The sequence below is a fragment of the Lacerta agilis genome, chromosome 1 (assembly GCF_009819535.1).
Source record: "Lacerta agilis isolate rLacAgi1 chromosome 1, rLacAgi1.pri, whole genome shotgun sequence".
Lineage (NCBI taxonomy): Eukaryota > Metazoa > Chordata > Lepidosauria > Squamata > Lacertidae > Lacerta > Lacerta agilis.
In genome coordinates, this window is record NC_046312.1 from 3,872,420 (window position 1) to 3,888,836 (window position 16,417).

General features: G+C 43.3%; 1 protein-coding gene across 4 annotated transcripts in view; it reads left to right on the forward strand.

Annotated features, from left to right (window-relative positions):
* FERMT2 (fermitin family member 2) overlaps positions 1 to 16,417 on the forward strand; it is a 93,281-nt gene that overhangs the window by 17,627 nt on the left and 59,237 nt on the right. For all 4 annotated transcript variants that reach the window (XM_033162914.1, XM_033162999.1, XM_033163084.1 and 1 more), the window contains exon 3: positions 3,426 to 3,659. In XM_033162914.1, coding sequence (XP_033018805.1) covers positions 3,426 to 3,659 — 234 coding nt within the window. The remainder of the gene's footprint in view (positions 1 to 3,425; positions 3,660 to 16,417) is intronic.

Here is a 16,417-nt window from a genome sequence, read left to right on the forward strand (position 1 = left end):
TGGAACTGGGAGAAACAAACCATGAAGCTTGGCTTGGAATTACTTGTGAACCAGCATTCATGGTTTGTTTCTCTTCATGCAAGCTGATTAGTAGAAGCCAAGACTTAGTATAGTACTTGTTTTTCATTTGGGACAAACTAGGAATGTTGGCATCATGTAAAGCTAGGTCAAATCTTGTGGCTTGTTTCTTGCAGCACTAGACAAGACAGAGTGAAGTGTAGTATACATTTGAGTAGTATGCACTAGCATTCAGCTCACTTACAGTAAGCAGTGGTTTCCTTCCTACTGTGGCTTACTGTAAGATATTTCCCAGCCCAATGTCTGTTACTTTTGTACAGTACGTGGGCCATTGTATACCAATAGTCATGGAAACAATTATCATAGAATGCTTGGAAATGGTGAATTTAGAAGTTTGTATTTGTTTTAGATCAAACTGCTCTTGAGTACGGCAATCTGGAATCTGCCACATACATCTAAACCTGAAGCAGCAGAAGTGCTGGTGATGCAAAAAGCTTATTTCAGTGCCAAGACCATTCCTCCACCCTCAGTGTTTTTCAGAGAAGCAGAAGTTTGGCCCACAGTTCATCATAGTCATTTGACAGAATTCTCTGAGAGCAGCCAAGCCTCGTTGCAAGCTGCATGCTTTTCTATATTTGGTTTTGTTTAATTTGATGGTAGAGTATCCTGGCTGCCACTCCTGATGTCCAGCTATATTGCACCAACAGAACTTGCTTCTCTTTCTCTTTAAAGAATTTGTTGTTTTTATGATGTCAGTGCTTTGATGTCTTTAGAACCAACTGTGCCTTCCCTTTTCCTCTCTGCCCAAGTTAAGCTTTTCAGAAAGATCATGTGTTTCTCAACAACTCTCAAAATGTTTTCTTGTTAGGAAGTAGAATCTTAAGTGCTTTATATTTCTTATGACCTTTAATTTAGCTGCTGTGGTGGTGTAAAGCCTTCATTTTGTCAGTTTAAACAGTTTCTTGTTCTGTGTGTTGATAAGCCCTTCCTCTTTTATCATAGAGCACTTCTTTAAATTTGCAGAGGATTCTGGTGCTGTTCCTAAGCCAGAGGTTTCAACGTTTTTTGAGTCCACGGCTCCCTTGACCAACTACGTTTTTTCTGCGGCATTCCTGTGGGGCTCAGGAACCCAGTTAGGTCACCCCTTGCCTGCAGCCTCTCACCCTTTTTTGAACACCCTCCCTTGTAGAGTGTCCCCTCAGCCTCCTCTCCTCTCCTCATTCCTTGGGAGTCCTCTGGGCAGCCGCAGCTGCTCCCCCCCCCAGGCCTCTGAGCTGCCCCCCCCGCCCCAAAGAGAGACTCCTCCTCACACTGGCCTGCAGGGGCCTGGGAAGCACCCTCTGGTCAGCCCTAGAGGCGCCATTCACCTGCAGAGCTTGTAGCCAGGGCTGCTGCAACAAACAGCCAAGCAAGCCTTTGGGAGGCAGACACACAAGAGGGCATCAAGGAGGGAGGGGAGGAAAGAGGGACAGAGGCCAGTGTTGCCTGTGGCACCCCTGACCACCCTTCAAGGCACCCCAGGGTGCCACAGCACACAGGTTGAAAACCACTGCCCTAATCCATTAAATAGCTCTGAGCCAGGGTTGCATGAGCTTGGTTAAAACTCATTCAAAAGTAATTCAAAATCTGCACTGGGCAAAGAAAGGTTCTGTGGGTGGTAGGGGCGGTTTTCATCCTTTGCCATAATTCCAATTTTGTTAACTAAGACAGGAGCAAGAAGCCTTGGAAAGCATCAACCACTAGAAATCCTGCTTGGCCAGCTTCCATCAAGTGCTCCCACAAGCAGCCATCATGAATAAAAACTTTGTATCCTGAATTATGTGCCCAACATTGAATTGTGGTATACACTCAGCGCTGCCCTTAGAATGCTACCATTACTAGCCAATTCCCTGACATAGCTCAGCTGTGCTGTGTAGTGCCCTTGGGAAACTGCCATCAGCCAACAATGGTTCTTAAATAAGAGATCAAATGTTAGACCCCTTAAATAAGGAGGATGGGTCCTATTGGCAGGCTGTGAGCAGTTGTGTAAAATGAATTTACATCATCACACTTCTGTACAGTGGTACCTCGCAAGACGAATGCCTCGCTAAACGAAAAACTCGCTAGACGAAAGGCATTCGCTAACGAAAGGGTGACTCGCAAGACGAATTTCCCTATGGGCGCGACTCGCAAGACGAAAATTTTTCGCATTTCCCCCCCGTCAAACCGCGCTTCCCCCGTCCGTGCTTCGCAAGACGAAATTTTCGCTAGACAACACCACTCGCAGAACGAATTAATTTCGTCTTGCGAGGCACCACTGTATTTAGTTTTGTGATTGGATTGAGTCTTATTAGTGGAAATGCACGCAAGTACCGTAAATCAACCAATGGCAGTTCCCACCCCATCTTGTCCTCACTGTCCTATCAAAATTGGAAGAGAGAGGGAAGAGAATCTGGAGAAACCCTAGAACTGTGTTTGTGTGGAGCGGGGTGTTCATTCTTTCTGGCAAACAGGAAAGCTTTCATTGATGGAACAATCATCACATCACTACACTGAATTCTTCCCAATCTGTTTTGAATCTGGCTGAGTAGATTATTGTAAGAATTTGGGTTGGCAACATACTATTGATATCCCACTTCTGTTCCAACATGGAACTCAAGAAAGTGGTATATTTTGGGGTTGTAGCCAGGCTCTGGCCAAACCCAGACTAGCTTAGATTCACAACACCACAGTTTGGAAATAAGTTATGCAATTTTCTATGTTAAAATGTGCAGAATTACTTTGGAACAAGTTACCTTTATGCTGTAATAAATGAATCTTGAAACATGAACCTGATAAGACTGATAAAGGCTTTGATGTGCCAACCTCACTTCCTCTTGAACATCTCTTTTGCAAACACTCACCTTTTCACAGCCAATTATCTAATGTAAGCTATTCTTCCGAGACCTGCACAAATATATTCAGAATATTTATTGCATGGTAATAAGGACTTCTGGAGAGGGGCAGAGAGATGAAGTTTTGCTTCATATAATTGTTTTCTGGGCTGAAGGAAACTGAATTCTTGTGTCTGGACCTGAAACTGGTTTTGTTCTTTGGGTCTTGTGTACACATCCAAATAGTAATAACATTGAATGAGCTGAAACTATTTTGGCCTTATCTGCTGCTTAGCCACCTTAAGAGTAAATGTTCAGTAATGCAGCTTCCAAATAGTATATTAATGTTTATATAACTTCAAGCTGCTTGAAGAATAACTGTCCTGCTGGATGGGATTATTTTTTTTAAAAAATAATCAGTACCATTTAATTATCATCCTGTAGAAGTAACAGCTGATGACTCTGTAGCCAAAGAAAAATTTCAATCACCTGTATAGATTGAATTCGTTTGACTTTTCTGTTTGTTTCCTAATCTTTTTATCTTTGCTGTCCTAGACGTCAAGAAAGATTGGTCCGACCATGCCCTGTGGTGGGAAAAGAAGAGAACATGGCTCCTTAAAACTCACTGGACCTTGGATAAGTATGGAATACAGGCAGACGCCAGACTACAGTTTACTCCTCAGCACAAACTCCTCCGACTTCAGCTCCCCAATATGAAGTACGTGAAGGTGAAAGTGAACTTTTCTGATCGAGTCTTCAAAGCTGTGTCTGACATCTGCAAGACCTTCAGTGAGTATCTGCTGCTTATGGAGTCAAATGTTGCCTCTTCATGTGTCAAACAGCTTGCGGCAGTTGTTCTTGATGCCTGTTCTGTAATGCAATAGTTATCTGAAGCATCAGCCTTCTAGCAAATGCAGATTAGCCTGCTTCCTCTGGATTGATTCTCCAACTTCCTAAGGATTTATTATTGCACATGGCCCTTGTGAAAATAGGAAAGAAAAACTTTTGGCTGGTGGAACTAGTAAAATACCAGTCAGACAGTGAAAATCTGTCAGTTATGCACAAATATATTTACCACTTGAGGAATTTATACCACACAGATTAATAAAATTCCCAGAGCAGCATACAACACTTAGAAACACAATACATTTAAAACATACAAATTAAAACCATGCAGAAATATAGCAAAGAAAAAAAATAAAATCATTGGAAGCAGCACAAAAACAACATATCCAGCCAAGGTCAGAGATAGAGCTTATGTATATGTATATGTATATTTTAAAACTCCTTGCCTTTAACCAGGTGAGGCTCCCTTGAGAGAGCATTCCATAGGGCAGTTCCACTAAGAAAGGCTTCTCCCTGGCAAACATCATATGATGGAACAGGAACCCTTGAGGATCTTGGTTGTGAGGGCAGGTACATGTGGAGACGGATGATGCTTCAGGATCCTACAAAGATCTGAGATAGTGGAGTGGACTGATGTCATGGGTGCTGCTGGTTCAAAGACACTAAAGAAGGGGAAAGCAGTGTTATTTTCCCTATGCAGCTTGTACAGTGAAGGGACATTGTGGCAGGCAAACAGTTCCATGCTCTCCAGACATTCCTCTTCCTCTTGGCTTCCTTATGGTACAACCCCAGACACTTGGAGATTGTTATACAATTTAAAATAGAGTTTATTGGGGGTTTGTGTCCTTGAAATTGTGGTTTAATATGTGGATTTTTCATTGGCTTGGTAAAGGAATGTTCATCTTGTCAGCATCCCATTGAAATCTGGCAAACACGTCTGGTTTCTTGTTTTGTTTAAATGGTTTTGATATACTTGTGGATGATATCTCCCATCGGCTGGAGCTCAGTTGGCTCCTTAGTTTCCAAGGAGTTGGGGGGAGCTTAAATGGAATGGCAGAAGCTTGAGGAAAACTCCTGTGTAGAGGCTAAATCAGCCTCCACAAGGAACAGTGCCTTCTCTGTGGCCATTCCTAGACCTTTCTCACAAGAGAGTTGCATTAGGCTTTGTCCAGAAAGATAGCAGGGATGGGGCTGAAGACCATTCTTTTTTAGAAAGGTGCATTATAAAAAACATTCCATGATTTGGAGTATAAAAGTTGCTGTAAGTTCTTTGAAAGATATAAAAACAGGCTAATAGTTTTATGCTAATAGATGATACTAGTACATTCCAGAATGGACTTGCCTTCATTGGATTTGGATTTGGATTTGATATCCCGCTTTTCACTACCCGAAGGAGTCTCAAAGCGGCTAACATTCTCCTTTCCCTTCCTCCCCCACAACAAACACTCTGTGGGGTGAGTGGGGCTGAGAGACTTCAGAGAAGTGTGACTAGCCCAAGGTCACCCAGCAGCTGCATGTGGAGGAGTGGAGACACGAACCCGGTTCCCCAGATAACGAGTCTACCGCTCTTAACCACTACACCACACTGGCTCACATTGGGGGTTTTTAAACAGAGGTTGGATGGCCAGCTGTCAGGGATTATTTAGCGGTGATTCCTGCATTGCAGGGGGTTGGATTACATGACCCGTCGGCAATCGCTTCCAGCGCCACCATTCTAGATTCTCTGTAAGTTCGAACGGTGTTATATTAGGCACATAATTATGTGTATGGGGCATGAGGGGAGTGGTACATGTCGTACTCCTTCTGGGGTAGTTTGTAGAGTGACTGCGGCAACCTAGGCAGATGGGCAGGGTTGGTTAGAGCATGATGGCGATAATGCCAAAGTTGCAGGTTTGATCCCTGTATGGAACAGCTGCATAGCCCTGCATTGCAGGGGTTTGACTAGATGACCCTCAGGGTCCCTTCCAATTCTCCAATTTTATGATTCTATGCTGATGATGATTTGTCCACCTTTGGTACCCACCCTGCACTCCGCTCTCACCTTTGGCTCCAAGAAGCTGCCAGTGGGCTGTCACCAGGAAACTGCTGACCAGCTAAACCAGGTGAGGGTAGCTGATGGGTCTCAAACCATCGGTGAGTTCGGGACTTCTCCTGCATGCGAAGACAGGCTCTAGCAGATGAGACCAATAGTGGGATCAATGGTCTGCACATGCTGTAGAGGGAAGTGGGGGGCACATTGGGGCTCATCAACCTGAGAAGGTAGCTCATCTAGGAGGACAATTCTGATCCTAAACCTACAGTGCGTTGCTGGTATCTTCAGAAGAAGAAAAAAGCTAAGGTAGACTAATCCAGAGTGGAGTCCATAAGATGGTGGGATGGCATTTTGTATGCCTCCTTCCAGCAACTCCTGCAGCCAAGTAGGTGGCAAACATACTGCTCTGCTTTCCTTTGGACCACATCATCAAGGCTGAGTGGGGTTTTGATGTCTGGGCAGCCCAGGACCTCCATACGCACTTTGGTGCTGTTAACACAGTGGTTTGACTTCACCTCCGGAGGTGCACTCCATTGTCTCTCAGTACAGATGGTTGCCAACAATTCTATAAATCGAAAGTGAATCAACAGGGCACCTTTCCCTAAACTAGTAGTAGTCATTGTGGTTCCCGCCATGCTGGCTGGGACTGTTGGAAGTCCAACATCTGGAGGACACTGTTTTAGTTTGGACCCTGAGATAGAACGAAATGTAGAAAATCATTAAGTACCTGTATCCAGTGGTTCTTTTTTGGTCGGGGGACACACGCAGTGGGAACATTTTGTGAATCTTTTGTGCTTTTGTGCTTTTGTCCATTTACTGTATTTATTTTCCCCGATTTGAACTATAAAATTGTGATTTTCTTGAGTCAAAATGAAAGTACCCCTAACAACAACAACAAAAAAGCACTGCCCATATCCTTTGCATTTTAGACTAAAAAAATTCCCTTATTTGAAGGTACTGGAAGTTTGGGAGCTGGTCATAAGATGTACTGACACTAAAGGCAGATTATGAGGATGCTGTGTTTCTAAGAAAATGCTATCAAAAGGCCATTCTTTTCCCATAGATCAAAGCTGCCCAACTTGTTGTCCAAGTTCAAATCTTTTTGACTCAGAGTTCAAACTAAAGCTGCCTTAGCTCTTTAATGTTCCTTGCCTTTGTTCTTTTTTGTTGTGCTGGTTTTGGTGACATCTTTGTTGATTTGATTTGTCTCTTTTAGTGGAGTGTGTGTGTGTGTGTGTGTGTGTAAATATGAATATTGGTGAATATAAATATTACAAGTTTAATTTAAAAGATTTATACCCTGCCTTTAACTGGAATGATAAGGCAGTTTACAACAGATGTTAGTAATATAAAATGAAATCTGATTCATAACACACATGTGCATGCGCACATCAGAAAATGTCATAAGAAGAGGCCCACTGGATCAGACCAAACGTCCAGCTGGTTGAGGCCAGTTGCTGTAGAATACAAGTGGGGAGAACGTTGCTGAGCCAGTGTGGTGTAGTGGTTAAGACTGGTAGACTCGTAATCTGGTGAACCAGGTTCGATTCCCTGCTCCTCCACATGCAGCTCGTGGGTGACCTTGGGCTAGTCACACTTCTTTGAAGTCTCTCGGCCCCACTCACCTCACAGAGTGTTTGTTGTGGGGGAGGAAGGGAGAATGTTAGCCGCTTTGAGACTCCGGGTAGTGATAAAGCGGGATATCAAATCCTGCAGGTGAGCCTGATCCACCAGGATCTTCTGATGTTCTTAACACTGTGCTAAATATGTGGGTGTTTAGATCGGTCACACAATTACTCAGCTACAATTTTATTCTAAAAGATCCTTCCCTTCATCCAGGTTTTGCTTTTTAAAAAGCTATTGAGAGTGCCTTAGTACCAAACTAAGATGTGAATTAGACAGCATGCAAGGGTGTGCTTTTAATCAGGATTGCAGTATGTGAGATTGAGAGTGGAATCCTTCCTTCCCCAGTTGCAATCTCATTGAAAATCCCCCCCAAAAAAGAGCTCCCATTGATACCAGTACATCCCTCCCTGCTTTTAAATTAACAACGCCCATAAATACTTTCTAATTATGTGTTTCACATCCTTGCATCTAGTTTGGCCCTCAGTCTTGCTACAGAAGCTGTGCTGATCAATTAAAAGTTACATACTATTGAATTCTTCTTTTACTATGTCAAATTTCTACTTTGGGTTACTTGTCATAAGCAAAACACCATTCGTGCCTCATGTCTAATAACCTTTACTAACACACCCATCCATGCTGAGTGCTAGGATCTCTGATGAACCTTAAAGAGGGAGCATCCTTAATCAAACAAACATTATTTATATGTTGAGAGAGAGAATCAATTCCCCTTACCTACTCAGTGCTGCAGGGAACAGAAGGGCATGGGGAGAGAGCATGAATACAAGTGGGCAACCTGTGGCCCACATGCAGCCCTGAGGCTTTATTTGTAGCCCATGGATTCTTGCTAAAATTGGCTATTGGAATTTGCTTGCTAAGAGTTGCAGATAAGAGTTTGAATATGTGAAGGGAAAGGTTTCTGAGTGCCCAGCCCTGCCCCATAGTATTGTTTTTCAGTCAAACAGTTTGATTTAGTTACAGGTAGGTAGCCGTGTTGGTCTGCCATAGTCAAAACAAATTAAAAAAGAAAAAAAATTCCTTCCAGTAGCACCTTGGAGACCAACTACCAGTAAGTTTGTTCTAGTTATGAGCTTTCGTGTGCATGCACACTTCTTCAGATGTGCATGCACACGAAAGCTCATACCAAGAACAAACTTAGTTGGTCTCTAAGGTGCTACTGGAAGGAATTGTTTTATTTTTTATTTTATTTTGATTTAGTGTTTACAGACCACAGCAACACTTAACTTTGTTTTATCTGCCCAATTCTGTGCATCTTCTGAGAGATGTTGGTGTCAGTATTGTCCAGCCTTATTTAAATCAAGACCAGTTCTGAAGGGAAAACTAAGTCAGAGTTTGCAACCGGAATCTTGCAACTTGAGCTTTGTTATAATCAATCTTTTTTTCCCTCCCCCCCCCTTTTTTGCTTTTAAAATAAAAATGGATAACTCTTGGCTGACCTATTTCTGTCAAGAGGCAGGAAGTGAGCCACTGTAAGCAAACTATTATAGCATCAAAGTGATAGCCACAAATTGGAGAATTAATTTAAAAGCATGTAGTGTTATTAATGATTGATTTTAAAATATCCCTCCAATTCACGTTAGATCATTTTCCATACTGATTCTGAAGGCTGGGGCAGATAACAAACATAAACCCATTGATGTACAACAAAATTGCACTTTATTAAAATACTTCCTTTAAAAACTGCAACAACCCTAGCCACGCTAAGTCTTGAAAGCCAGATCAAAAGGAAGTCTTACTATTCTTCCAAAAAGTGTGCGTGCAGACTTAGCAGGAGGGAATCCACAAATTTCTTTCAGGGAGGAGGGAGAAATAGAAGGGAGCAGCCAACGAGATCTTTCTTTGTTGTTCTGAATTTTGCACAGCAGTATCATTAAGAAGACTGCCTCAAAAGTATGTTGGGCCTAACCCTGTCCACATGCTGAGATAATATTATGAGGCTGTTCTCCGGATATCCAGTCTTTGGGAATGAGGCAGGTGGTGACGGAAGAACTGGCCTATTCAGTGGTGCAGTGGAACATGCTAGCATGTCTTCTTGGTGGCAGGCAAAAATATCCCAGCTTTGGCTTTTTAACTGGTGTTTGATTGGAACTGCTTTATGCTACTCTGATGTGTTTGGTCATTGTTTTTGTAATACAGTGGACCCTCCGGATATGAATTAAATTCGTTCTGGGGGTCTGTACTTAACCTGAAAAGTCCGTAACTGGAGGCGCCACTTCTGTGCATGCATGCAATGCGCAGAGCATTTCTGTGTATGTGCACGCGGTGAGACCCAGAAGTATACACTTCCAGGTTTGCCGCATTCACAACCCGAAAGTTTCATATCCAGAGCGGTACGTAACTTGAGGGTCCACTGTGTTGTGATACTTATGAAAGTCTTGAGTGAGTGTTTTTAAATTGCTTAATGTGCTTATGTGCCTTAAGATCATCATGTTACAATAGCCATACAGTACCTAAATTTGAGCAGAGGTAGGGCCTCCAGCTCCCCACCCCTGATGTAAATACAGTGGTGCCTCGCAAGACGAAATTAATTCGTTCCGCGAGTCGTTTCGTATTGCGAAAATTTCGTCTTGCGAAGCACGGTTTCCCATAGGAATGCATTGAAATTTAATTCCCATAGGAATGCATTGAAATTTTCGTCTTGCGAAGCACGACCATAGAAAAATTCGTCTTGCGAGTCACCTAAAAATCGCAAAACCCTTTCGTCTAGCGAGTTTTTCGTTGCATGAGGCATTCGTCTTGCGAGGTACCACTGTACAGAAAGAGAATTTCATTCTCAAGGGAAAAGTGAAATGTGCCTGTGGCATTTTGTGCGATCTTAAACATTTTAGAAGGACGCAGGTGATGCTGTGGGTTAAACCACAGAGCCCTAGGGCTTGCCGATCAGAAGGTCAGCAGTTCGAATCCCTGCGACAGGGTGAGCTCCTGTTGTTCGGTCCCAGGTCCTGCCAACCTAGCAGTTCAAAAGCACGTCAAAGTGCAAGTAGATAAATAGGTACCGCTCTGGCGGGAAAGTAAACGGCGTTTCCGGGTGGTGCTCTGGTTCTGCAGAAGCGGCTTAGTCATGCTGGCCACATGACCCGGAAGCTGTACGCTGGCTCCCTCGGCCAATAAAGCGAGATGAGCGCCACAACCCCAGAGTCGTCTGCGACTGGACCTAACGGTCAGTGGTACCTTTACCTTTACCTTAAACATTTTAGACTTCTCTTGAGCTTAGCATATTATTGCTCCAGCAATCCTTACAGCAGCCATGAGAATATCTAGTGAACTCTTATTGAAAAGTGTGTGTTTGGTGTAATTATTGCAGTGTTAATGGATTTGGATGATGGGACTGAGGCAGGGAGCTAGGGGCTTTCCTCAAGACATCTAGCAAACTTTACAGCTGAAGCAAGAATTGACCCAGGACTTTCTGTTTCACAACTCAGCCTCTTAGCCCCTGCCGGACAGTAGCTCCTCTGTAAGTGAGAGTTAATTTCCTGTATGCTCTGATATACAACTTTGCTGGACTTTGTAATGTCTTTTCCAGATGTGATCTGTCTTTCCCTCCCCCACTCAAAAAGAAACCCTGTGGTGATTTTCTCTCCCCCCCCCCCCCGGCGCGCAGTGCAGCTTGCATAGAAAAGAACGAGAGGAAACACTGGCTAGTAGTTTCCCACTGGGATTAAATTTCTCTGTGCTCCCACCCCTTCACAGGACAGGCTCTTCCCCACCCCCGCTCCTCCCCTCTCCCCTCGGGAGCAGAAGAAAAACAGAAAACTTTAAAATTCTCAGCGTGTTCCTTTATAATAGGGCTGTGGTAGCCATGTCGTAAATAGTGTTTATTTTCATTATCGTCTTGTTTGTCTGACTACTTAATACTTGTGGTATAATGTCTTGTGTAAAATGTTCCTTTTAATTCTGACGGCAGGGGAAGCGCAACCTAAATTTGATGAAACTTAATGAAAGGAGAAACTTTCTATTTTTAACAACTGGATGAATCATGCCAAGGGGGTGGTGTGTACGTGTCGCATCTTCCCTGTTTGTCTGTGTGCTTCTCTGCTCTCCCTGCCATCACTATTGGGAGTAAAAGAGCTTCCCCCTTCAGCTGAATTCTTAAATGAATTTCTTAAACGTTTGCTAGATGAGTGGATTTTTTTTTCATTATGGGCAGTGTAGCAGCTATTTAACAAAAATATTTTTGTTTGTTATTTGATTCTTACAAGTAGATTTATTTGGGATTCCGTGGTAAAGTACATGCTTCTAACAATATGTGTGTGCAAATATACAACTATCCTTGTCTTTCTCTCCTACCCCCATCACTCTCTTACCTTGTGAACTTTTGTTTGCCAGAACCCTACTTTTTGAGAGGGAAAAGCTGTGCGTAGCCCCTATCCCTGTAGCTCTTTTTTTTTGTTACAAATCCTGTCACTAAACTCTTCTGGTTCCGCTTTCCCCCTCTGGAAATTACTCTTCTCCTCTCCTCACCCTCCTGGTTGTGAAAAAGCCTAGATAATGATAGTCTTTAAGACAGCAGCATGAGCCACAGTTTCCCCTTGTGCCAGAAGGGAAAGGATGTTTATTCTTAGATAGCTGTGAGAGTTGCAGGACTTCAGAGAATCTGAGTAACTGTGGGACACATGGCTCTTTGGAACCTGCGAGTGAAGAGCTGGGTAAAAATAGGCTGTTAATATGCTTGACTTTGTGCTGGAAGAGGAATGAACTTTCATAGCACTAATAAAGGGAGTGTGTCCATGTCCTGCTTTAATGGATGGTGGCTCTGGTAAAGAAGGGGTGGGTTGGCACAATTATTATGGCAACAGCTGCCAATGCCATGCATCGTTGGGCTCCCAGTGCACTGTGCAAGTGGGCAGAGAGGGAGAGGTTCGTGTATGCACCATCCTCAAGGCATTTTGGGCACCTTGGAACCAGTCTCCCTTGGCATAGAGCAAGATAACACTTTGCTTGTCATCCGCTATTACTAGGCCTAGGGCTCCTGTTTGGCTCAGGCAGCATATCACGCTCTTGGCCTGGGCAGCCTGTTGCTCTTAAGTGTCAGCACACCCTACTCCCGTCACTGTTTTTGTGTGTAGCGCAGAACGGAGGAAGTCACATGTTATGCTAGCGCTACTTGAAGCTTATTCTTGAAGAAGCAGAACACATTGGGAAAAAGAGTATTTGAAAAGCTGTGATGGCGTTTATTTAGATTTTTCACACCACCTTATGAGAGACTTTACTTTGCCTAATATACTGAAATCAATTAACTGTATTTTTCCGTGTATAAGACTAGGTTTCCCCCCTAAAAAATAATGTCAAAAATTGGGCGGGTGGGCGTCTTATACACAGATATATCTTCCCCCATTTTCTTAAATCTGAGTTCCCAAAGATAGGGGGCATCTTATACATGGGGCGGTCTTATAGATGGAAAAATACGGTATATTTAGTGTTCAAGGTAAATATCTTAAGGAACACCAGTATATAAGGCAGTTTCATAGGGGAGACCTTAAAGAAAAATATTACAGTAGGTGAGCTGCCATTAAAGCAAAATTTCTTCTGAAACTGAGACAATACATGGCTTTTTTGGGGGGGTAGAAACTGTATTGTGTGCCCATTAGGATTTCTTGGGTGTCTGGTTAAGAGCAGCAGTAAAATGATGCAAAGTAGAAAAAGAATATGATATGAAACATAGCTGAGTAATCTTGCTTGCAGTAATTGGGCAGTACTGGCCAGGCTGAACTTTGCCACCATACTATCTCTCTTAAATGCTTAGGTTTTTGGAAATTATTGCCTTCTCACACTTCTGTTAAGTGAGCATGTTATGAACGTGTACAATTACAGCTCTTTTTTGTGCTCTGTGTTTCTTGAAGTGTAGAGTGCAGCATTTTCCTTGTAGCACAGAAGGCTCATATACCAGAACACTGATTGCTTTGTTCATCAACGAAGACTGAAAGTCCAGCTTATCAAGCCTAGACAAAAACCATTGGTAGCAGTGTTTTTATTAGCAAAGCTCTAGAACCTGAGCATCTGAGACTTAATACTTCTCACTGTATACCAATTAATGGAGTGGGTGGGGGAGGGCTGGGGAAGAGTAGGGATATAATCATTTGATTTCCCACAAGTCAATCTGTTGACAACATACTAACTGTCCTGTCGCTGTATACATTGTATTGGTTTGGGCCCAGTTCTCCAATCTATTAAGGTAATTTTGAATCCCAATTCTGTCTTCCGCGGCATTAGCTATGCCCTTCCAGTTTGGTGTCATCTGCAGATTTGATGGGCGTCCCCTCAATTCCTCTGTCCAAGTCGTTTATAAAGACATTGAACAACAACGGGCCCAGGACAGACCTCTGTGGCACCCTACTAATGTAGCCTTACTGTACAAAAGTAAGTCTTCTTTTGCTCCATTCCCTTTTGCATCTGGCCCCACCCACCACTGGCTTGCAGCTCACAGAAGGATATTTTATGTCACACATTCCAGATGTCAGCCATTTTGAGGTTATTAAAGTGGAAGGGATGTGCTGGAGAACACGGATTGCACCAGGGGGGCATTGACTGTAAAGCAGGCTTCCTCAAACTCTGCCCTCCAGATGTTTTGAGACTGCAGTTCCCATCATCCCTGACCACTGGTCCTGTTAGCTAGGGATCATGGGAGTTGTAGGCCAAAAATATCTGGAAGAAGAGTTTGGATTTGATATCCCACTTTTCACTACCCGAAGGAGTCTCAAAGCGGCTAACATTCTCCTTTCCCTTCCTCCCCCACAACAAACACTCTGTGAGGTGAGTGGGGCTGAGAGACTTCAGAGAAGTGTGACTAGCCCAAGGTCACCCAGCAGCTGCATGTGGAGGAGTGGAGACGCGAACCCGGTTCCCCAGATAACGAGTCTACCGCTCTTAACCACTACACCACACTGGCTCTCTGGAGGGCTGAGTTTGAGGAAGCCTGCTGTAAAGGATGTTGCCCCCTTTGGCTGAGGGTCCTTGGCTTTCAGCACGCTTCAGTCAGCTCTTGCTTCCCTGCAGTGGCTTTCCAAAATGCACAGCTTATGTCTACACACAGTTCACACAAATGGCAAAGAAGAATGGTGGGATTGAAACATTACGGGCCGGGGGGACCATAATGGTTTGGATCAGTCTCCGGTTTGGATGCCATTCGAAACTGCATACACAGGTTTCTACATATGTTTGGGAGCAAGTATATCGGCAATAGAAATAATAGCATTTGGGTTTGGACTTTTTAGTGACTGTTTCAAAAGCATGTTCAGTTATGGAGTAAACTTGCACCAACACTTAGCCTAATTCAGGGGCCAGCAAATATTTTCAGCAGGGGGCCAGTCCACTGTCCCTCAGACTTTGTGGGAGACCGGAATATATGGGGGGATTAACAAATTCCTATGCCCCACAAATAACCCAGAGATGCATTTTAAATAAAAGCACACATTCTACTCATGTAAAAACATGCTGGTTCCCGGTCCGTCTGCGGGCCGGATTGAGAAGGCGATTGGGCTGCATCCTGCCCCCGGGCCTTAGTTTGCCTACCCATTGCCTATTTCAAGGGTCATCAACATGGTGCCCTTCAAACGTTGCTGAACCAACACTCACCATGCAATTAAATTAAATGCTGTGATGACAGAGGAGAGACATCTGTAGCTAAATTAACCTAAGAGAAGAATGTGCGCTCACCCAATAACATGTGCCTCACAGCTTCTGCAAATCATTTTGGTATGCCTTTTATCTATACAGATAAATTCAGTAACTGTTCTTGGTGAAGGTGAAAGTGGCTGCATGACTAAGGTGTGTGTTCTTCTAAAATCTAAAGGATGTTCTGTCTCTTCAGGAGTTGAAACATAATCACATTGTGTATCATTGGTATTTTGAATGAGTGGCAGTGAAACAAAGCTAGGCAGTGAGGTGGAAATCTTCTCCAAAAGTTGCTATGTGCTAGCCTATATGTATGATTGGCGTATCTCCCCCCCCCTTTCTTTTTTCCAGGGAGAGGGTCTCAATCAGGACAGAATGTCCTCTGGCATTCAGAAATGCTATTTAAATTTTCCACCCCCATGACTGCCAATAAAATTCTATAAAGGGCTGCTTGGTGCTTCCAATTGCACATGTTAGGTGACAACTGGCTACATCTTGATAGGCATAAAAAAGCAAGCCTGGAAGGAACAAAAACTTTGCAGACTGGCATAATGCCTGAGCTTTTATATGTACTGTTAAGTAAAGGGAGGTAATATGAAACTGACTAGCAGATAATTTGAAACAGATATTGTTTCCGAGAAAATCTTTTCAGATTTGGAAAATTTTAAAGTAAGGGTGAAGGAGAAAGGTGGGGTTCGCCTGTAAAGTCTGCAGCATTCATAAACTCTCAACTTCTGACTTGGCTATAGAACAGTTTCTGCTGCCTGTATAGCCAGGTTTTAACTGCCAGTTATTTTGAAATATTGCTAAGTGCAGTGCTGTTGAACAGAACAGTTAGATTGCTTGCAAATTGATAGTCCCTCTGTGAGGCTCAACCCCATTAACTGTCAGGGGTTCTGTATGGCCAGCATGACATTTAAACTGGATCACTGGTCTGCTACATTGCAGTACCGGCCAGGACACAGCCAAAACTTCCCTTAAAGTTAAAACAATTCTATTGGCAGTCATGTCCTGTTCCTGTCTGCTTCCTGGAGACAAAAGCGTAATTATCTGTTGCCTTTGTTTTAAAACCTTTGCAGATCAGATTAAAGTATCCATTGCAAAGTGGAAAAGATTTGGACAGGGCATGAGTGTAGTTGGTTGCATACTCTTATCATTACTAGTGAGGACTAAGTGTAGCTCTCATTAGTCATGGCTGTTAATAAGGATATAGGTGCATTGGTCCCAGGAAAAATAACCTGATATGCATCAGATTAGATGGAATAACTTGTAGCAGCAGCACCTGCTTTATTCTTCTGGTCTGCACAGTATCACCTATTCTCCAAGAACTGATGGGAGGAAATTTTCCGAGGAGGGCCTTCTCCCAATACAGCCAGAAACTGAGTCCTCAATTGTCATGTCTTGTAGATTTTAA